The 20,962-nt window shown below is 46.8% G+C and overlaps 1 protein-coding gene across 3 annotated transcripts in view; it reads right to left on the bottom strand.

The window, feature by feature from the left end:
• Nucleotides 1-2,849: 2,849 nt before the first annotated feature.
• The window catches only part of YPEL2 (yippee like 2), a 53,036-nt gene continuing 34,923 nt past the window's right edge, over nucleotides 2,850-20,962 (bottom strand). For 2 of the 3 annotated variants that reach the window (XM_083588083.1, XM_083588084.1), the window contains exons 3-5: nucleotides 13,535-13,578; nucleotides 13,067-13,175; nucleotides 2,850-10,518 (exon numbers count right to left, since the gene is read on the bottom strand). In XM_083588083.1, the coding sequence (XP_083444209.1) occupies nucleotides 10,429-10,518; nucleotides 13,067-13,175; nucleotides 13,535-13,578 (243 nt within the window). In that variant the 3' untranslated portion in view covers nucleotides 2,850-10,428. The remainder of the gene's footprint in view (nucleotides 10,519-13,066; nucleotides 13,176-13,534; nucleotides 13,579-20,962) is intronic. The other variant, XR_014541957.1, reaches the window with a different exon arrangement.

The following is a 20,962-nucleotide window of genomic DNA, read 5'->3' as shown; positions in this document are numbered from 1 at the left end:
AGGGTAAAACACGACGAGAACCCGTGCATGCCACTTGGAGCTCCCTGGAGAAAAGGTGGAAGATAAATGTAACAATATATTATAATGCACTTTTGCAGGTCATTTTCACGATTATATGCACTTTTATGTACACTTTACCCCAGTATATGCATTTGTTTTGTACCCATTACTTGGCTGGGTAAGTGCCCTACAAAATCCAGAAAAAGACGGGTGTGTTTCGGCTAGTATTAGGCGGGCTTGTACCTTTTCATGTGAACTGAACCTGATTTCTCTCCCATTGCTACATCCTGTTAAAAGGATGTTAGGCAGAGCAAAGGATGGGGGAAAGAGCCTCTTCTCTCTGCCGTATAATAGCCCGGAGAGCAGTGGCCAGACAGAGTAAGCCAGAACTGGGTCTGATTCAGTATCAAGCAGTTTCATACACAGAAGAAAACAATTAACACCCCCATCCTTAATGACCCAGCTAGCAGCTTGGCTGTGACAAGACAAACAGATGCCAAGCTTTGCTCTCGGTTCCATGCAGCCATCACTGACTATTAGCCGAGCTTCTGTTCCAAGATGCAAACGTAATGGTGATTCATAGACAGGGTGGGTGTTTTATCTGCAAATCTGCTCCCTGATCACAACAATCCCACGGAAGGGACCGTTGCAAATCGCCCAGGGGGAGGACAGCAACACAAGGCTATGTTTTGCCTTATATGGTGTCTTGCCATATGTCCACCCAGTTCAGTATTTTCTACATTGGCAGCAGCTTTTCAGGGTCTCGGCCAAGCAGTGCCTCTTCCAGCCCTGCCTGGAGAGGGTGGGGATTGAGCCTAGGGCCTCCCCCTAAAAATGAAGCAAGATTCCAGTCCTCATGGTTCTAAATTAAGGGCAATTTAATTGGAAACTGCGGGAGCTGCCTTCAAATACTGAGGAAGATCATTATTCTACCTAGGCTAGTATTGCCCGCACTGACTTACAGCAGCTCTTCAGTAAGGGCCTTACTCTATCTGCTTGAAAAGTAGATGTTGTAGCATGGAGGACACATTTAAAAGCTGATGTAGCCATTCATTTTGGAGTAAGACTGAGAAAGACCCGGGTTCAAATCTCCATTCAGCCACAAAGCAGCAGCAGCTCACATTACAATGGAGCGTTTGAGCTCTCTTTGCCACCCGCCCGAACCCATCTTCACATTTCGGCAACACAACACCAAGAGGCTGGAAGAGGTGAAACCCAGTACCAGGGTATCATCTGTCACCATGGAAACAGTGGGCTCCTCCATGGCGCTGTCATGGAAACACAAAGCTACAGAGCAGGATGAGTGAGAAGGAAGATTCTCTGCAGGAATAAAAGGGGGGGGGAGGTCAAGCTGTCTGGATTTGGGGTATAACTTCTGGCCACTTCAAAATAAGCCAGGCCCAAAGGGACTTTGATGTGTGAGGGCGATGACGAGACGTAGACACCAACAGCTGTTCAGTCTTGTTTTAATGGCCTGCTCCTCCACCTGCCTCATAGAACCATAGAATCACAGTGATGCAGGAATATCAACTAAAGCATCCATGGCAGACGGCCAGCCAACCTCTGCTTGAAAACCTGCAATGAAGGCATGTCCGCAACCTCCTGAGGGAGCCTGTTCCACTGTCAAACAGCTCTTGCTGTCTTCCTGATGTTATCTCGGAATCCCCTTTCTTGTAACTTGAAGCCATGGGTTCGAGTCCTACCCACCCAGAGCAGGAGAAAACAAGCTTGCTCCATCTTCCACCAGACAGCCCTTCAGATATTTGAAGATGGCTATCTTATCTCCTCTCCGTCTCCTCTTTTCCAGGCTAAACATACCCAGCTCCTTCTTTTTTTTTTAATAACTTTTTTATTCAAAATTAAAACAAAACATATTATCCAGAAACATATCATTCTTATTCCCCCCCAATTTTTCCTCCCTCCCCCCACAGAACCCACCCACCCCCACCCCTGACTTCCCTCAGTTCGTCTTTGATTTCTCTAAAAGTGCTGTTTTCTGCATGTTACACAGTCGTATAGATCCTCAAACTATTCTCAGTAAAAAGTTTGTGAATGTTTATTCAAAGTCAGCCAAGTCCCAGCTCCTTCAACCACTCCTCATACGGCTTTGTTTCCCAACCCTTGATCATCTTGGTTGCTCTCCTCTGCACATGTTCTAGCTTGTCAACATCCATCTTAAATTGTGGCGCCCAGAACTGGACACAGTCTTCCAGGTGTGGTCTGACCAAAGCAGAATAGAGTCAGACTATTCCTTCCCTTGTTCTGGACACTAGATTTCTTCTGTTGATGCAGCCTAGAATAGCATTAGCTTTTTTTGCTGCTGCATCACACAATGAACTCATGTTAAGCCTGTGGTCCATGAAGGGCTGGCACCTCTTCAAGCCTTAAAACCTGGAACGTGGGCATAGCTGTCAACTTTTCCCTTTTCTTGCAAGGAATCCTATTCGGAATAAGGGAATTTCCCTTTAAAAAGGGGAAACGTTGACAGCTATGAACTTGGGAGGTTGGCCAGGTGAGCTCAAAAAGGTCCTGGACCTGTGCGTATGCCTGTCACAAAGGAGACAGAGATCACCACCTCCTAATTCAGGGGCAGGGATTTTTCACCAAGGGCCATGTTCACTTCTAGGTAACTTTCTGGGGGCCACATGCTGGGAGTAGACGGGGCCAGAAGTAAAAATGGGTGGAGCAATCAGCATTACAAATCTCAGGTATGCTTTCTTAGAATCTCTTTTGATTCCCCCCCCCCCTTGAGACATTTGATTTAATGCATATGTTCAGAAACTGTAGGGTGTTTTTTTTTTAAGCAACAAATAAGAGGGAGGCTGAAAATCACCACTACCACAGAGCTGTGGCTTTTTAATATTGGAAAACTTTTATTTTATTTTTTTTCTCTTCCAAATGAGCACCAACACATATCGTAAATAGGTCAACAAATGCTTCCTTCTTTCTAATACTGAAGTACTATGTACAATTATACAAAGGACATGACGAGGTGAAGACCCCCCCCAAAAAAAAAAACAAAAAAGAAAACCCCAAAACAATTAAAAACATTTATTACTGAAGCAAAAAAACGACCTGAAGAATATGCCAAACAATAAAAATAAAATACAAATAAAACAAAAACCCAAGAAATATGTACACACAGTTTGTAAACACAAGGGCGTCAACACGACAGGCTGGTATTGGAAATATATTTGCTTCATTTGAAGAAAGCATTAAGGTGCCCATTGTATCTTACCCATAATGCTATTCTGCTCACAGTTAAGTGTGCAGGGTTTTTTTAAAATTTAAAGTTAAAAACCATTTGTTTTCTCCTTCTTCAACTGTTTTCCAGCATTCAACTTCCTTTTTCTTTTTTCTTTTAAAAAAAGATTCCTGAAAGTCAACACACAAACAAATATTCCAGAACATTCCACTCCCCGGTTTCCTCTCAGACAGGTAAAGCATTTCTTCAGCTACTCATTCATTTCTTTCATCATGAGCGACGCAAAGCTGGGGTTTATGTGTGGTGGGAAGTGTGATTCTTCCTCATCCTTGAAATGATACCATGAAATGTATATTTAATACATAATTATCTCAGTTCGAACACACAGACATACACACAGGAATAAAAAACAAACAAACCAATATGCGAACACGAGGAACAAGAGATTTCACCTGCTTGTTTTGTCATTTAAAATGTGTGTGCACCAGAAAGTTTTATGAGAAGGGGCAGGGCATGTGGAGAAATGAAGCACATGCAGCACTGATCAAGCATACTGCCAAAGAGTCATATTGCCAAAGCGCAATCCAATCATTTGTGCTGTTGGTCCACTTGGGAGATTTATAGAGCAATCAAAACTGGGGTAAAAGGAAAGACTTAACAGCGACGGGAAAAAAAATAGAGACCCATTAACGGCAGAGATGTAAACACGTCGCCAGAATCTAGAACAGTGATGGCCAAACTTGGCCCTCCAGCTGTTTTGGGACTACAATTCCCATCATCCTTGACCACTGGTCCTGTTAGCTAGGGATGATGGGAGTTGTAGTCCCAAAACAGCTGGAGGGCCTAAACGGATAGAATCAGAGGTTGCCACCTTTTCTTTCTGACCCTGCTCCTGCGCCTTTAAATGACAGCTAAATAGACGCCCCCTCACTAGTTCCTCCCCATGCTGAGAAATTTTGCTCTGCTTGCAAACTTGTGTGTGTGTGTGAGGGTGCTGTTAAAAAAAGGTGGCAACCCTAGACAATATCTGCTGCCACACACCCCAAAAACCTAAAACAGGAGACCTGCTTACAATACAGAGACCGGTGGCTAAAGAACAGGACAGGAAGCAGCTTGTGCTGTTTGGAGATATTATTATTTTAAAAAAGGACAATCTATGCTGCCAACTCACTTGCCTTGCTATGCTGCCTGCCACTTGAAGCCTGATTCTAGAAGACAGTTTCCATATTATTCGCCTTACAGAATTTGATGGTTCACCTGGTAAAACAGAGATTTACGGAAATCCGGCAGCAGAGATTCACGAGCTACTTCTTGTTGTGAACAGAGCACGGCCATTGCTAGTGCTATAGTGACTCCGGAGGCAATGAACAAGCTCTGAAATTGATTCTTTGGTCTGGTTCAGAGGAAGTCTCTACATACAGACATATAGACAGAGGTGGCCCAATACATTTGGTGGTGCCTAAGGCAAGAAAATCTAAATGGTACCTCCCTCCCGCCCCTCCACGGTAAACATATAAAAAAATAAATAAATCATAGACAAGTTTCGATACGAAATCATTCCTGCATCGTGCAGCGGAACCTAGCTAATGCGTCCAGAGGGAAAGTCTGGGGCGGTGCGAGAAATTAAGACCCGGCTAGTCCAATGAATGGGGTGCCTGTTGCACCTCTCTTGCAGTAGGGGAGGCACATGCTGAACGCGGACTCATGCAGAGACACACAAGAGATGGTCTTCTCTGGGGCAGTGGAGAGGGTGGTTTCACTGGTTGTGGCTGCTCCCACTGATGGCAGGGACACAGGGGAGAGAGATGTTGATGGACAAAAACTCCCTTCACTCCCAACACCACTAGCCACGTCCGGAGAGCCATTGATGTTCCCTAGGCTGTCAATCAGGCTGAAGGGAACGACAAACTAATCCACTCCTGTTTGGATAGAGAACTGCTCATGTCAGCCTACAACACCAGAAAGGAGGAAAGAAGACAGCGTCTTTCAAGAACTGTTCCCAGGTCTCAGCTAGGCCAAGGCCACATCCGCACCCAACATTTAAAAGCAGTGTTACAACATTTTAACATACCCCTCAAGTGTCCTGGGAGGGAAAAAAGGACACCCTGTTTCTTATCGCAAGAGAACAGTGGCCATTTGGGTTGCCGTGATCTCGCGGCATGATTTCTCCCTCAAAATGTGTTTTTTAGGGGTTGCGATTTTACGCGGTGCCCAAAACATATGCTGTGCAATTTTTGTTTCGCCCCCCCCCCAAAAAAGCTGACAACTTTGCGGGTGTCAGGAATTTTACCTTTTGAAATATGGCAACCAATCCCTCTTCCCAGGGAACTCTGGGAACTGTAGTTCTGAGTGGGGAATAGGGGGTGTCTCCTAACTGCTCTCAGTACCCATGACAAACTAAGGCTCCCAGAATTCATTGGGGGAAGCCATGACTGAGTAAAGTGGTACCATAGAGCTTTAAATGTATGGTGCAGATATGGCCTAAGGCCCACACCACAGATTTGCAGCGGTTGAGGTGTTCCTGGGATGTCCCTTGACAAGAGGATCAGGCAGCTCAGAAACTAGAAAGCAGTCATAGAGTGGCTCAGGAATCTACTTTAAGAACTCTTGAGAGATTTCCCAGTCCGAGGCTTCCCTCTAACACCCCGCCGTTATCAACCCCGGACACAAAAGACTAGACAGCCTGGTGCTATTTAAATCCTTCCAAACCACAACCTAAACTTCCTTGCTTCTAAGTATAGCTCAACATCTGTTTTTGCTACCCTGCGCTTTAGCCGTGACAAATGCCACCCCCTTCAGATGTAGGTACAAGTCAAGTCCCAACTGAAATCAATGAAAGTCCAGCTTATGTTAATGGAGTTAGAATTATATCTTCAATCTCTTTCTTCTGACACTTCATTTGGCCCTGCCTTGACAAATATATATGAGGGTCTGCTCCTATTTTATCCTAACAAAAAAGCTGAAAAATGGCCTTTCCTGAAGATATTCAGGGAGCTCTTTGACACTCAAGTGTCCGATTTGAAAACATGTTCCCCTGATTCAAATCTGAACACGCCAATTACTACATCGTACAAACATGTTTTCCACACTTCTCTCTGGGACAACGATGAGGGTGCTCCAAAGACAGAGACTTTGAAAAGACGAAAAGGCACAAGATTTAAAACAACATCATGCAAAAGTTAGCAGCATAGCTTAAGCCATTGAACGGCACTCACTGAGATTATCAGGAGCAACCTATATACACTCAAATGGAAGTCCCAAGACAAGGAATTATTTCAACATCTGTCTCTGTCTACATTCAAGAGTGTGAATTACCGCGCGTCCCTGAATTTATTTATATACTTAAAAATGAATCCTTGCCTCCAGACGTTCCAATGGGCTTCACATTAACCATGAAACTGGCTGTATTTTAGTTTCCTCCCTGCCCTGCATTTCTTAAGGTCTTGTTTGATTTGAACACAACTCCCTGCTAACAAACATCTGCCTAACATCTGCATTATTTCCCTTTAAATAATAGTTTGCAAGACAGAGAGAGAATAAAAGTTTAGAAAAATTCAAAACTGTAACACGCAAAAGTGGTTTGGTGAGGGGGTCGGCGGGGTGTAAAAGCACCACATAGATATTATTTTTTAAATTCAACATTATTAACATAAAAAGTACATATGCTACTGCCTTGTATGGTATGTAGATATTATAATCAGGGTGTCATTTTTATATGATCCAGGAACGAAAGGGAAGAACAAAGTGGAATGGGCAAGGGGAGGAATAACCCTATCAAATTCTGCAAGTCAGAGGGATATAATTCAAGATCTATTCTTTTCATCAGCCAAGGGGAACTCACTATGAGACAGGGACGGTGTTTCCACCTACAACCTGTAGGATTCAGGGGAGAAATGGCCATGGTTCTAGTCCTCATGATCAGGAGGTAACTTCAACTCTCATTGCTTAATGTTCGTTTTTAATCCCTGCCCCCCCCCCCCGGAGACAACGGCTGACCTCTGCAGTCTGCTACCCATCAGGAAAAGATGGTACCTATCAACTAACTTGGGGACAAAAAAAAATTAGCCAAGTTCTTTGGTCATGCTGTAAAGAGAGAGAAATCAAATTTCCAAAAGCCATTGATTCAGAACACAGTGTTTTTGAGCATAAACTCAAAATCACAGGGGGGGGGGAGGGCATCAGGATGCTGATGGGCTTCCGACTCCCAGCAGCCCTAGCGGCCAGCATGGCCAATGGTGAGGGACGATGGGAGTCCAACAACGTCCAAGAAGGCCTCAGTTTCCCCACAAGTAGTTTAGGGCATCTGCTTTTGCTTTCCCTCTTCCATTACCAAACATAAAACGCTGTCACACGAGTCTGTACTCTAAGAGCAGGTGATGGGTGATTTAGCAGCAAAATCTAGCAAACGTTAAGAAGCACTTGAGGTTAATGTTTTAGCAGAGCAGGAAGACTGAAACTAGATCTCAGAAGGGACAGCCCAAAGGGTGCTTCTGATATCAAATGGTTTAGAGAGGGGCATGGGCTGCAGCCACACAATAAAAATGGGGTGTCCTGTCAGGTAAACAACAGACGCTTGTAGTGGAACAGGCTTGGATTTGGAGAGACTGGACTTCCCAGGTCCAAGCTGGGTATTGCACTGTTATTAGGACTAGCATGTAAACAGGTGGTGTGGGGATGTATCAAGACTCCTGCTAGGCAGCAATTCGTGGATCTTGCCCCACAGACAGATCTGTGCCCTGAAATGCAGCTTTTTGCTACAAAGATTATGGGGGTGATTCTCTTGCACCATCAGAGCCAATTAATCAGCAAACATTAGTGATTGAACCTAATTCCTTCCTCCTCACCCCAAATTTTCTCTTTGTTTATCACTCTCAAGCGGGCATCCCCCCCACTGCTGCTAACCTGAGTTTCTGCCACAGAAAAAGGAATCCCAACAGGAGGCCATGAAAACCGGATGGTTCTCCACGCCTGCCCTGACCAAAATAAACAAAAACCAAAACCCACACCATGGGCTATACTGGATCTCTTTCTTGCCAGCAGATTGCGACAGATTTGCAGAGCAGATTAACCTACATGACAAGATTTCCACCAATAAAGCAAGGGGTGAGGGCGAATGAGAAAAAGAGAGAGGCAGTGAGGGGGGAAGGATGGAAAGGAATTCATTTAGATGTGTACAAATTCAGCCTGACTTCACTTGTCAGACACCGGAGTCGCTTTGATGCAGAATGCAAATTCACAGTGTTACTGACAATGCATTGAAATGCAAAAAAAGGGGGGGCTCTCAAAGCTCCCCCCTTGCAGCCCCCTGTGTCCCCACCCCAAAAAAAAGACAAGAGGGAGGCCTGAAAGCAAAACAGGAGTGATTCAAAAGAAGGCTACCCCTCTGCCATGCAAAACCCTGGCCCGACATAGAACACTGGCAAGTAATATTCCACACACACCCTGCAAATCTTAACAGACAGTTAACATGTTTAGCTAGATCCATTGGAGACAGCAATTTCTTCTAATACAGTGGGGAGGGAGAGGCAGACAAGGATTCCCACAGGCCTTGCATTGGGAAACTGAGGCCTGGCTGCTTTCTGATGGCCACTGAACCTTGGTGCAACATCAGGAGTAAGACAGCATCACTCCTTCCTAATTGGGAAGGGCAATTTTGGCAGTAGCTCCAGATTTGGGCAGGCTAAAATGGCCCGCCATCGTTTGTGAACTCTTCCCTCTTCTATATAGAGCCGTTCCTCTATCTCTACTTAACAGAGTAGGGGAAAACTGTGGCCCTCCATATGCCACTAGACTACAACTCCCATCATCCTTGACCCTTGGGCCATGCTGGCTGCTGGGAACTGGAGTCCAACGACACCTGGGGAGGCTGCAGGGTTCTCCACCCGGAGGTTTTTAAGAGTCCTCTGCTTCTTTCGGAGCTGCTTCTGTTCAAAACACTCACCAACCCCCCCCCCCCCCACTGCTGAACCAGAACTTAACACACACTTAGGCTCTGAAACATTTGTTACTGCCTGAGTCCATCACCCCTGTTGTGTTTTTGTTCTTTTTAGGAGTCACACTTAACAGCACAAGTGCAGGTCGTCCAACTTATCATCTGCAGAAGCGATCCAGGCTTGTTTCCATCATCCTAGTGAGACCAGTCAGCCCCCCTCCCCGCAAAAAAAAATCAAGCAGTCAGGAGGCTGCAAAACTGCCAGCAATTTTGTGAAGGATATAGATCACCACCTCCTTGTTCTCCTTGCTCCCCCGCCCGCCTCAAATGTATTCGCTCCCTTCAGTTTTGAAGCGGGACATGCTTCCTGCACTTGAAGTGTCAACGTTGTGGGAAGCAAATGGCGAGGGTTTTCCGATCTCCCAACATCAGCACCGCAGTGTTTGGGTGGGCTTGCTCACTGGGAACAGGAGGCCAGGGAGGGCTAGGCCCGGGACCTGTGTTTACACCCTCCTCCTCTCAAATCAAACATTAGTACGAAAAAGACAAAAAATCCAAAGAGATCACTTAAAAAGAAACAAGCAATCAAACGAGGAACACAGACCAGTCTGGGGATGCCACTAGCGACAAGTTTTTAGGCTATAGTCTTTGAGATGCAGAGAGGATACAGCCATGAGGTATATATATTTTTTTCTGCGGTCCACAAGTTTCAAGCCATGGTTGACCAGGAATTTTTTTAAAAGGCCAAGCGGGGAAAGGGGTAGGGGCGATGCAACTCTCCCGCGCGCCCGACGTCTGAAGACCCAGCACTCCTTCCCTCGTGCCGGGACCCTTGGATTAAAAAAACAACACACACACACCACCCCAAAACCAACCTCCAGTTTGTACTGAGACAATGTCACTTAGGAACCGGTTTTGAGGGGCACCGAGTTCGAGTCCTCCTTACATCTATACGCACCCCCAATGCCAGAACACAGAGGGGTAAGGGAGCTGGGCAGGGGAGTGGGGGAGGAGGAAAGGGACCAGAAGTTAACTCACAAACAAGAGACAAAAGCAAGGAGAGACAGAAGTTATCGAGGCCGGTCTCCGCTACGGATGGGAGGAAGGGTTCTGTGAGGAAGCATCTCAACACGACGACGACAACGACAAGCCCCCAAACGCACGGAACCAAACGGTTGTCAGTCACTCGCTCATATATATATGTGTGGGGTTTTCCGGGAGATAAAATGTTCAGTAGGATGACAAACTCCCTCTCTCTCTCGCCCATGTTCGGCGTGCGTCTCCTCGCCATTCAATCCCAGCCGTTGTCCTTGATCATGTGAGCTAATTCAATGATGTATTTGCCTTCCTTATACTTTTGACTGCTTTCGAACGCGTGTTCCTGGAAAGGGAAAGAGACACAATCAAAACAAGGAAAAGGAGCGAAGTTCCTCCTGGGTCTCAGTCCAGGGACTGCGATGTCCGGAAACCGAACCGAGTACCTTCCGCATGCAAAGAAGATACTGTACTACACACTGAGAGCCAGTGTGGTGTAGTGGTTAAGAGCGGTGGACTCGTAATCTGGTGAACTGGGTTCGCTTCCCTGCTCCTCCACATGCAGCTGCTGGGTGACCTTGGGCCAGTCACACTTCTTTCAAGTCTCTCAGCCCCACTCACCTCGCAGAGTGTTTGTTGTGGGGGAGGAAGGGAAAGGAGAATGTTAGCCGCTTTGAGACTCCTTAAAGGGAGTGAAAGGCGGAATATCAAATCCAAACTCTTCTTCTAGTGAAAGGCGGGATATCAAGTCCAAACTCAAACTCTATTGAGCTACAGCTCTTCAGTAAGGAATCTGGAGAGCACCAGGTTAGGGAAGGAGGTTGGGTGGGCCCAGGAAATTTCCACACCTCTTGTGTTACTGTGGTAAATGTGATCATCATCTGACAGTACAGCTCCAGTGTGAAATGCAGTCACCACAAACAGGAGCTCAGCTTCTTTTAAAACCCAGCTGAAGTGTGCACAAGTTATGGGCCTTTTCTAAACATTGTGTATTAGCAGAGGTTTGGAAGGAAATTTACAGAGGCACACTTTTTCTTTTTCTTTTTTTTTGGTTCCTGAACTGCCCAACCGTGTTTTGGAAACATAATCCGATTGTTCAAAGGACTGAGGGTTTTAGCGCCTGGCTGGCGTGAACTCCCAAGGTCCCTTTTGCAATGGGATCAGGTTCACGGATTTATCCCAGAGGCTGAAATGTTGTTAACTTCCCCAGCTGCTCAGCAGCCAACCCCAACTCCAGCCTTGCTGAGGAAGAGTGTACTTCTCTTAGGTCTTTTGCACAGCTGAAGGCCAGAGCTGGCTTCGCCATGTGATAGGAATTTTGAGGTCTTAGATATATGGTAATGTTCATAAGTGTACCAACCAAGCACGTACATAGATCAGCACAGAAAGACCGACCTGAAACCATTTTGATTCCTAAACTGAGCAAATGTTTTCTCTGCAAGGTCAAAGTGGGAAAACCTCCCCATTGTCTCTTTCCTCACAAATCCTGTCTTAAGGGCACATTTAAGATATGAATAGGGTGTGAGCCTGTGTCCTGGCCCAAGAACTAAGTATTTATCATTACAAAAGACTGGCCAGGCTCCCCAGGCAATCCAATCAAGTAACCTGCCAGACAGGAGAGAAACAACATTCAAATTTCTGTTTTAGACCGCCTTTTCTGTGATGTAGGTGTGATGTATCTGAGGGGTGGTCTTAGGTTACACCCCTTCTGTGATGGATGTATGATGTTTCTGGGGGTGGTCTTGAGCTACAGGGTGGCAATTTCAAAAGTCTTTATACGGCCTTGCACACCATTTTTCTGGGTTCCTCCTCTCCTGCATGTGGGGGAGCACCCTGTTGCAACAGATCAATAAAGATCAAGCTTACGAGCTGCTTTGCTTCTCAATATTCTCTGGTTGGCCTCTGTTATTCTCTCCTACCAATAGGGAACCTACGTAAGGACTCTATATGGGCTCTTGGATACCCCATAAGGGAAAAGGGCAATTTTTGTTTACAACAGCCACACCGTCAAAAGGATCAGCTAGCTGGTATTCAGAAAGAGACCTTGTCCCAGGAATAAAGCATGTGTTTTATGCAGAATCAGAGCGTTGGTGCATCTAGCTCAGTACTGTCTACACTGGCCGGCAGCAGCTCTCCCCTAGGTTTCGGGCAGGGAGGGGACGTTCCCAGCCCTATCTGGAGATGCCAGGGAATTGAACTTTCCTGCATACAAAGCAAGGGCTTTGCCACTGAGCTACAGCTCGCCCTCTAAAAATAAAAGGAGATTCCAGTTATCATAATAATAATAATAATAATAATAATAATTTATTATTTATACTCTGCCCATCTGGCTGGGTTTCCCCAGCCACTCTGGCGGCTTCCAACAAAACACTAAAATACAATAACCTATTAAACATTAAAAGCTTCCCTAAACAGGGCTGCCTTTAGATGTCTTCTAAAAGTTTGGTAGTTATTTTTCTCTTTGACATCTGGTGGGAGGGCGTTCCACAGGGCGGGTGCCACTACTGAGAAGGCCCTCTGCCTGGTTCCCTGTAACTTGGCTTCTCACAGCGAGGGAACCACCAGAAGGCCCTCGGCGCTGGACCTCAGGCAGAACGATGGGGGTGGAGACGCTCCTTCAGGTATACCGGACCGAGGCCGTTTAGGGCTTTAAAGGTCAGCACCAACACTCTGAATTGTGCTCGGAAACGTACTGGGAGCCAATGTAGGTCTTTCAAGACCGGTGTTATGTGGTCTCGGTGGCCGGTCCCAGTCACCAGTCTAGCTGCCGCGTTCTGCATTAGTTGTAGTTTCCGGGTTACCTTCAAAGGTAGCCCCACGTAGAGCGCATTGCAGTAGAGCGCACTGAACGAAGGGCCAAAGGGGACAAGATTTTAAGAAACAAAAACACTCACGTATTTCCAGCCCAGGGTGGTTTTGCAGTTTTCACAGTAAATGTCTGCCACCGCATGCAGTCCTGTTAGCAAAACCCGTTCTTCCGCAGGGCCACAGCCCACATTAACTCTGCAAATGTGGGAAGAAGGAAGAGAGAAGTTTTGATTTGCAGATCCTGGTCCATTTCGCTGCAGCAGCTGTGCTCCTCACTAAGCACACCTCTGTTCTTATATGCATAAATCAGGATCATGCCACTTCAAGCAGTCATTGGCTTGTTAACTGGAAAGGGCAGGGATGGGGAAACCCGTGGCTCTCCAGACACTGCTGGACTCAGACTCCCATCAGCCTCAGCCAGCATGGGCCAACGCAAAAGGATGATGGGAGTTGTATTCCAGCAACGTCTGGAGGGCAGAAGGCTCCGCCTCTCCCTTTCTGACGACAACAGTGACAACGGAGAGGGGGGTGGGGGGTGGAACCCAGACACTTACACTGAATTGAAGAGATAGGCCCGGCCCTGGCTTCCTTGAAAAGACTGTAAGGCAAAATAAAAATAGTGTTTGTCATGATGAAAGTCACACCCTGTCAACAACCAAAAAAAAAAAAATTAGTTCCTGATGAATTATTAGCAGTGATCTCAGTTGCAGCAGCATGATTTTGCACCTGGGTGGGTAGAGGAGAGAGTATTCCTTTAACCCAGAAGAGGCTGGCAGCGATTAATTTGCTCCATCCTTGTGGATCCTCTCTGCAAAGCAAAAAACAACAACACCCCAACTCTACAGCCTGCAAATCCCTGACCTCGCCACCCTCTGGAGCAGTTATGGGGAGAAAGAAAAGACCCAGAAGTGCCTGTTCAAGGAAACTTGGATTCTTGCAGTCTGCAGGTCAGAAAAGTTAGCAGTGTAGGAGGAGATGTTTAAGAGGATGAGAGATCAGTGCAGGTTGTAGGGAGTGGGGTTGGGTAGAGGGAGAGACAGAGAAGCTCAGATTCTTGTTTTAAGAGAGTAAAATGGGCTTTATTGACCCTGGATGGTAGCATCTAGATTACAAAAATAAAAAGGGCTTGCAATATTTTCAGGCTGTGGAACATAGTTAATTGGCATAACAAACCCCAGACCTTCTGATCCCAGGGTCCTCTGTTGACATACCAAATGCCGGATCTCCAGATTGCAGGACCGCCCCCTCCCCACATCAGCCAGAGGTTTATGGCACCTCTGACTCAGGTGTCCTCAAGTGACATTAGCAACCAGCTCTCCTCTGGCTTCACCCCCCCCTTCAAACACATAAATGTACCAGACACCTTTTGATTGGTCCCCTGACGGCTGGCTCAATTACATGAAATGGCCCGCCCACAAGAAGAATAAACAGACTCTACCTCCATTTAAAGGGCTATCTACCCCCCACTCCATCTCCCCATCTGAGTTTTGCAGAGTGGAACACAGACCGTTTCCCCTCCCCTCCAACCTCTTGGGATGTTTGCAAAACACACACACACACACACACACACACACACACACACGAAAACACAACACCATTTGGTTTGAATTAAATATGTGGCAAGGAAACTTTTCCATCTCATGCGAAGGTTTCAAAGAGCCACACACCCTTTGTGAAGAACAGAGAACATAGTAAGCCAGACTATGGAAAACAAAACAAAAACTCTCTCTCTCTCTCTCTCTCTCTCTCTCTCTCTCTCTCTCTCTCTCTGTGTGTGTGTGTGTGTGTGTGTGTGTGTGTGTTCCCCATCCCAGCTCAAAGAAATAGGTAGGGTTGGTTTTTGAGTTTCTCATCAAAAAGAGCCAAGAATAGTTCCTGCACTGCTAACTGTAAGGCAGACACTCTCATCTTCCAACGGAACAATTGTTTTCTTCAAAGTCTAGTGAAAGACACATCAGCATATTACTTCTGCCTTGCAGCAACCAAAGTTTCTGGCCCACAGACATTCCTGCTACCCTGCCTGCCCAGACAGAATTTCTAATAAACTAGGGATGGGTGAGCTGTTTCATGGCCAAGGGCAAAAAAAGAAAGAAACAACTACTCTCTGATTTGAAGAAGAAACCTTGACTGCCTGATCACCTCGAGGAAAACTCTTGACTCGCCACAGGAGACCAAGCATAAATCACCTCCCCCAGAACTGCAAGGCTGAGCTAACTGTTGGAACTGTTTAGCCACCCAGATGCACAAGATAGGTATGAATTAATTTGATAGCTCCTGACCCCAGTCTTTCAACCAAATCCACCTGATTTCATGGCTGCTTCACACAAGGTCCTTGCTCGGGTCTCTGCACTAGAGACATTAGGAATCGTAAACAAGGGACTGCAGGAATAATTCATTCTTTCCCTCACACACACTCTCCGCAGGGTTTTCATCCGGCTTAAAAAAAAATCTTTGATTAGCCCCAGAGAGGGACCCAATTACCATAGAAACACTTAGCAGATTTCAGATCCGAAAGGTCAACGCCGAAGCTGTTGATCCCCCTCAGGTCAGATGGAATGATTCAGATCTATTTTTAATCAGCAGTCGCAGCTCCTACACCCACTTCATTTCCCTTCCAGCCCACCAGTTCAGAAATCTCCACCAGAGGCTTAAAAATAAAATAAACAAAGCACCTCACCCACACCCCAAAGAAACAGGCCACAAGATACCTCTGGAGCGTGCAAGGGGGCAGATAGTGGGGGATGGACTTTAAATTAGTTGAAGGGGGGGGGGAGGCCTAACCACAGAGTGGGAAGGAGCCATAACTGAGTGGTAGGACATCTGGTTGAAGTGCAGAAGGCCCCGATGGCATCTCCAGGTACGGGCTGGGAAAAGACTCCCTTACCTGAAATCCTGGAGGACTGTGGACAATACTGAGCTATATGGACCAATGGTCTGACTCTGTATATGGCAGCTTTCTATGGGGATAGGTAATCAAGAGGAAGCAGAGACATCACCTTGCCAACAAAGGTCCATATAGTTAAAGCTATGGTTTTCCCAGTCGTGATGTATGGAAGTGAGAGCTGGACCATAAAGAAGGCTGATCGCCGAAGAATTGATGCTTTTGAATTCTGGTGCTGGAAGAGACTCTTGAGAGTCCCATGGACTGCAAGAAGATCAAACTGATCCATTCTGAAGGAAATCAGCCCTGAGTGCTCACTGGAAGGACAGATCCTGAAGCTGAGGCTCCAGTACTTTGGCCACCTCATGAGAAGAGAAGACTCCCTGGAAAAGACCCTGATGTTGGGAAAGATGAAGGGGACAACAGAGGACGAGATGGTTGGACAGTGTTGTCAAAGCTACCAGCATGAGTTTGACCAAACTGCAGGAGGCAGTGGAAGACAGGAGTGCCTGGCGTGCTCTGGTCCAGGGGGTCATGAAGAGTCGGACACGACTAAACGACTCAACAACAACAAAATCAAGAGGAAGGGATGCGGGTGGCGCTGTGGGTTAAACCACCGTGCCGCTTGGGCTTGCTGATCGAAAGGTCGGCATTTCGAATCCCCGCGACGGGGTGAGCTCTGGTTGCTCGGTCTCTGCTCCTGCCAACCTAGCAGTTCGAAAGCACGTCAGAGTGCAAGTAGATAAATAGGTACTGCTCCGGCGGGAAAGTAAATGGTGTTTTCGTACACTGCTCCGGTTTCGCCAGAAGCGGCTTAGTCATGCTGGCCACATGACCCGGGAAAACTGTCTGCGGAAGTGGACAAACGCCGGCTCCCTCGGCCTTTAAAGAGAGATGAGTGCCGCAAGAGTCGTTCGCGACTGGACTTAATTGTCAGGGGCCCCTTTACCCTTTAATCAAGAGGAAAGGTAACTTTGGTGTGTCCCCCCGCAAATTATGATGAACACACATTAGTATAGGGGCGGACTTTGGTAATCTTTCATACTATGGAGCCCTGTGCAAGGCCCAAATCTGGCACTGCTAAATGGGTCGTCTCAATTTTGTGCCCCCTCGGCTCGGCACCCTTTTTTTTAGGGGGGGGACAGGCCTAAACAGGGCACTGCATTAGCATATAAATATGTGCATTCCCCGCCCCCGGCTGTCCTGCTATGGCAGGGCATAAGTTCATCCGCTCCTCGGGAATCTTGGGCTCCCTCTGGAAGATACAAAGCTAAAACACATGCAGCCATTCGGAAGCCGCGTCGGACGTTCGGGTTCCAAAGAACGTTCACAAACCAGAACGCTCACTGAGATCCAGCACCGAGGGCCTTCTGGCGGTTCCCTCATTGCGAAAAGTGAGGTTACAGGGAACCAGGCAGAGGGCCTTCTCGGTGGTGGCACCCGCCCTGTGGAACGCCCTCCCAGCATATGTCAAGGAAATAAGCAGCTATCTTATTTTTAAAAGACACCTGAAGGCAGTCCTGTTTACGGAAGTTTTTAATATTTAATGCTGTATTCTTTTTAACACTCGATTGGGAGCCGCCCAGAGTGGCTGGGGAAACTCAGCCAGATGGGCGGGGTATAAATTAATAATAATAATAATAATAATAATAATAATAATAATAATAATAATTCAGGAGCCAGCACATTTGACTCGCAAGGCGTTCGGGATCCAAGGTATGACTGTATGTGCTTTTCAAGGGGTTCATACTAATTCTGCCGGACTTAATTTTTGCCCAGATTTGTCTTCCTGGGTGTCAAGAGAGGGACTGATTTGATGGAGGGGGGGGGGAAGAGGTGGTGGCACTCACGGTCCTTGCTCAAACGTCTTAATGCAGCTGCTGTACGACGTAAACATGCAGCCACCCATAATGCAATGTGGAGATAATAACGCAGCTTTCTTTCACATACCTGTTGGGAAGACTGTGGTGTTAATATTCACAAGGAACACTGAACATCCGGAGCTCTATATAAATGCTAATTCTTTTTACATAATACTACCCTTACAGTTCTCTCTTATCTCGTTGGGAAACAGCCTTACAAACAAAAGAATCCTACTTCTGAAAGATCAGAAAACAGGAGAACGGCAATTTATTCCCTCAAGACTGACAGGTGGTGGAGAAACCCAAACCCAACAAGTTAAATCATCCAGATTTACTACTGAGGGGAAAAAAAAATAATTTAAGCAAGTAGACTGCCTTGGCCCAATAAAAAGCCCAGAGGATTCGCAGCCCTGACATGAATTATGAGATGATAAACGGGATCTGTGTGGTTTTTATCTGAAACATTAATCTGGAAACGAACGGAAATGCGGGTGCAAGCGTGACACAGCGTTTAAAAGGGCTAATGCAATTCTAGGCAGTATTAATAACAAAGAAACAAAAAAGCGAAGTGACCAAATATTGAGAAGTAATGGCAATGTTCTGGAATGTTTCCCGGGGCAAAGAGATAAAAATGGTGAGAGGGGTTGGAGACCAAGCCGTGTTTTGGAAAGGCAGAATATGTTTAGCCTGGAGGAAGGAACAGGAAGAATAACCTGCTAGTTCAGGCTAAACCAGTTCAGCGCCATGATCTCACAGGGGCAAACCAGATGCTTATGGAAAGCCTGAAAGCAGGAACTGAGAGCAACACTTCTCGTTCCCAGTATACTGTCTCTGAGTGAGGGGAGGATTAGGGGAAGGGGCAAAGAGACAATGTAGAGCAATGGTCCTCCAACTTCTCCCTCTACCTCGGACCATTTGAAAATTGCTGAGGTTCTTGGTGGACCACTTAACGGAACGCCCTCCCGTCAGATGTCAAGGAGATAAATAACTATACAGTGGTACATCAGGTTACATACGCTTCAGGTTACAGACTACTCTAACCCAGAAATAGTGCTTCAGGTTAAGAACTTTGCTTCAGGATGAGAACAGAAATCGGGCTCCGGAGGCGCGGCGGCAGCAGGAGGCCCCATTAGCTAAAGTGGTGCTTCAGGTTAAGAACAGTTTCAGGTTAAGAACGGACCTCCGGAACGAATTAAGTACTTAACCCGAGGTACCACTGTGCAACTTTTAGAAGACATCTGAAGGCAGCCCTGTATTGGGAAGTTTGTAATATTTGATGTTTTATTATGTGCTGGAAGCCGCCCAAAGTGGCTGGGGAAATATTATTATTATTATTATTATTATTATTATTATTATTATTATTCCTTTCGTAGGAATTGTCACGTGCTGTGCTAGGTGCTGTATGGTTTTAAATTGTATTTTTACAGGCAAGTAAAACACAAACCACCTGAATGTGTCTCGGTCACAGAAAGGACTGAATGACTCAATCGAAATTACTTGCTTCCCTGCAAGGAGTCCAACTGGAAAGTGCTCAGAGGATGGAGCTATGGATCACACAGAGACCCACCGGGCACCCTCCTCCGCAGGCAATCTCAGGCCATGCCACACAGTTTGGGCTTTACTGTCCTGTGTTTTTTTTTTATTTGCTTTGATTTCCCTCCAGGAGGTTTGCAGCTGTGCCCAGAAAAGGATTCTTAAAAGGGAAGAGATTTATGGGGGGGGGGAGGTTTGGAATTATTGAAAGGGCAGCTGAAAGCCCTACAGACGTCTCCAAGAGAGCAGTCTGAGTTACTTGGACTGGGAGAGCCCATTTGAAGAGAAGAAGGAAAAAAGGAGGTGTGGGAAGGCCGGCAGAGCATTCTCTACATATTTCCATAATCAAGCACATCACTGTTGGGTTATTTCTCCTTTTTTTAAAAAAGAGAGACAGATGGAGGCATCCAAGTCAGAAAAAGCAGCCTATTGTTAGGACGGCATGCATGTGTTTGAGAGAGCTACAATGTGTCACAAAAAAACGCCAAATTCCCCTCATTTAGGGCAGGCTTGGGTAGAATCTCAAGTCGGGGGGCCAGATGTGGCCCCCAGGCCTCTCTCTCTGGCCCTTGGAACTCTCTTTCCCCAGGCCACGCCCTTCACTGGACTTGCTGCACATCCTAAGTGAGGGTGTTTGGGCTTAGCTGAAAGGTGTTTTTGATCTCTTGATGCCCCTTGCTTGCCAGGACAGAGGACAGGCAGAGGGGCCTGTATGAGTGGGTGCAGAAATTAGCTTGCAGCACATTTACCTTTGTCTCTTGGGGGACAGGAGGCGGGCAGGTGTGGGGGACTCCCTGTTCCTGAATGGGGTAACTGTGCCCCTGAAGGACCAGGTGCGCAGCCTGGGAGTCATTTTGGACTCAGCTGTCCATGGAGGCGCAGATCAATTCTGTATCCAGGGCAGCTGTTTACCAGCTCCATCTGGTACGTAGGCTGAGGCCCTCCCTGACCGCAGACTGTCTCGCCAGAGTGGTGCATGCTATAGTTATCTCTCGCTTGGACTATTGCAATGCGCTCTATGTGGGGCTACCTTTGAAGGTGACCCGGAAACTACAACTAATCCAGAATGCGGCAGCTAGACTGATGACTGGGGGCAGCCGCTGAGACCACATAACACCGGTCCTGAAAGACCTACATTGGCTCCCAGTACGTTTCTGAGCACAATTCAAAGTGTTGGTGCTGACCTTTCAAGCCCTAAATGGCCTCGGCCCAGTATACCTGAAGGAGCGTCTCCATCCCCATCATTCTACCCGGACACTGAGGTCCAGCTCTAAGGGTCTTCTGGCGGTTCCCTCATTGCGAGAAGTGAGGTTACAGGGAACCAGGCAGAGGGCCTTCTCAGTAGTGGCACCCGCCCTGTGGAACGCCCTCCCATCAGATGTCAAGGAAATAAACAACTAAGTGGTGCCTCCGGGTGCGAACGAGATCCGTTCCGGAAGTCCAGCCACATCCCGAGGAATTCACAACCAGAGGACCGCTTCTGTGCATACGCGCGCAGTCGAAACCTGGAAAAATACTTCTGGGTTTGCCGCGTTTGCATCCCGAAGTTTACGTGTCCAGAGGGATATGAAAGCGGAGGTACGATTGTATCTGACTTTTAGAAGACATCTGAAGGTAGTCCTGTTTAGGGAATTTTTTTATGTTTGATGTTTTATTCTGTTTTTAATCTGTTGGGAGCCACCAAGAGTGGCTGGGTAAACGCAGCC

The sequence above is a fragment of the Podarcis filfolensis genome (assembly GCF_964270895.1).
Source record: "Podarcis filfolensis genome assembly, chromosome: 15".
Taxonomy (NCBI): domain Eukaryota; kingdom Metazoa; phylum Chordata; class Lepidosauria; order Squamata; family Lacertidae; genus Podarcis; species Podarcis filfolensis.
The sequence above is the reverse complement of the archived record's forward strand: the minus strand, read 5'-3'. Positions and strand labels throughout refer to the sequence as shown.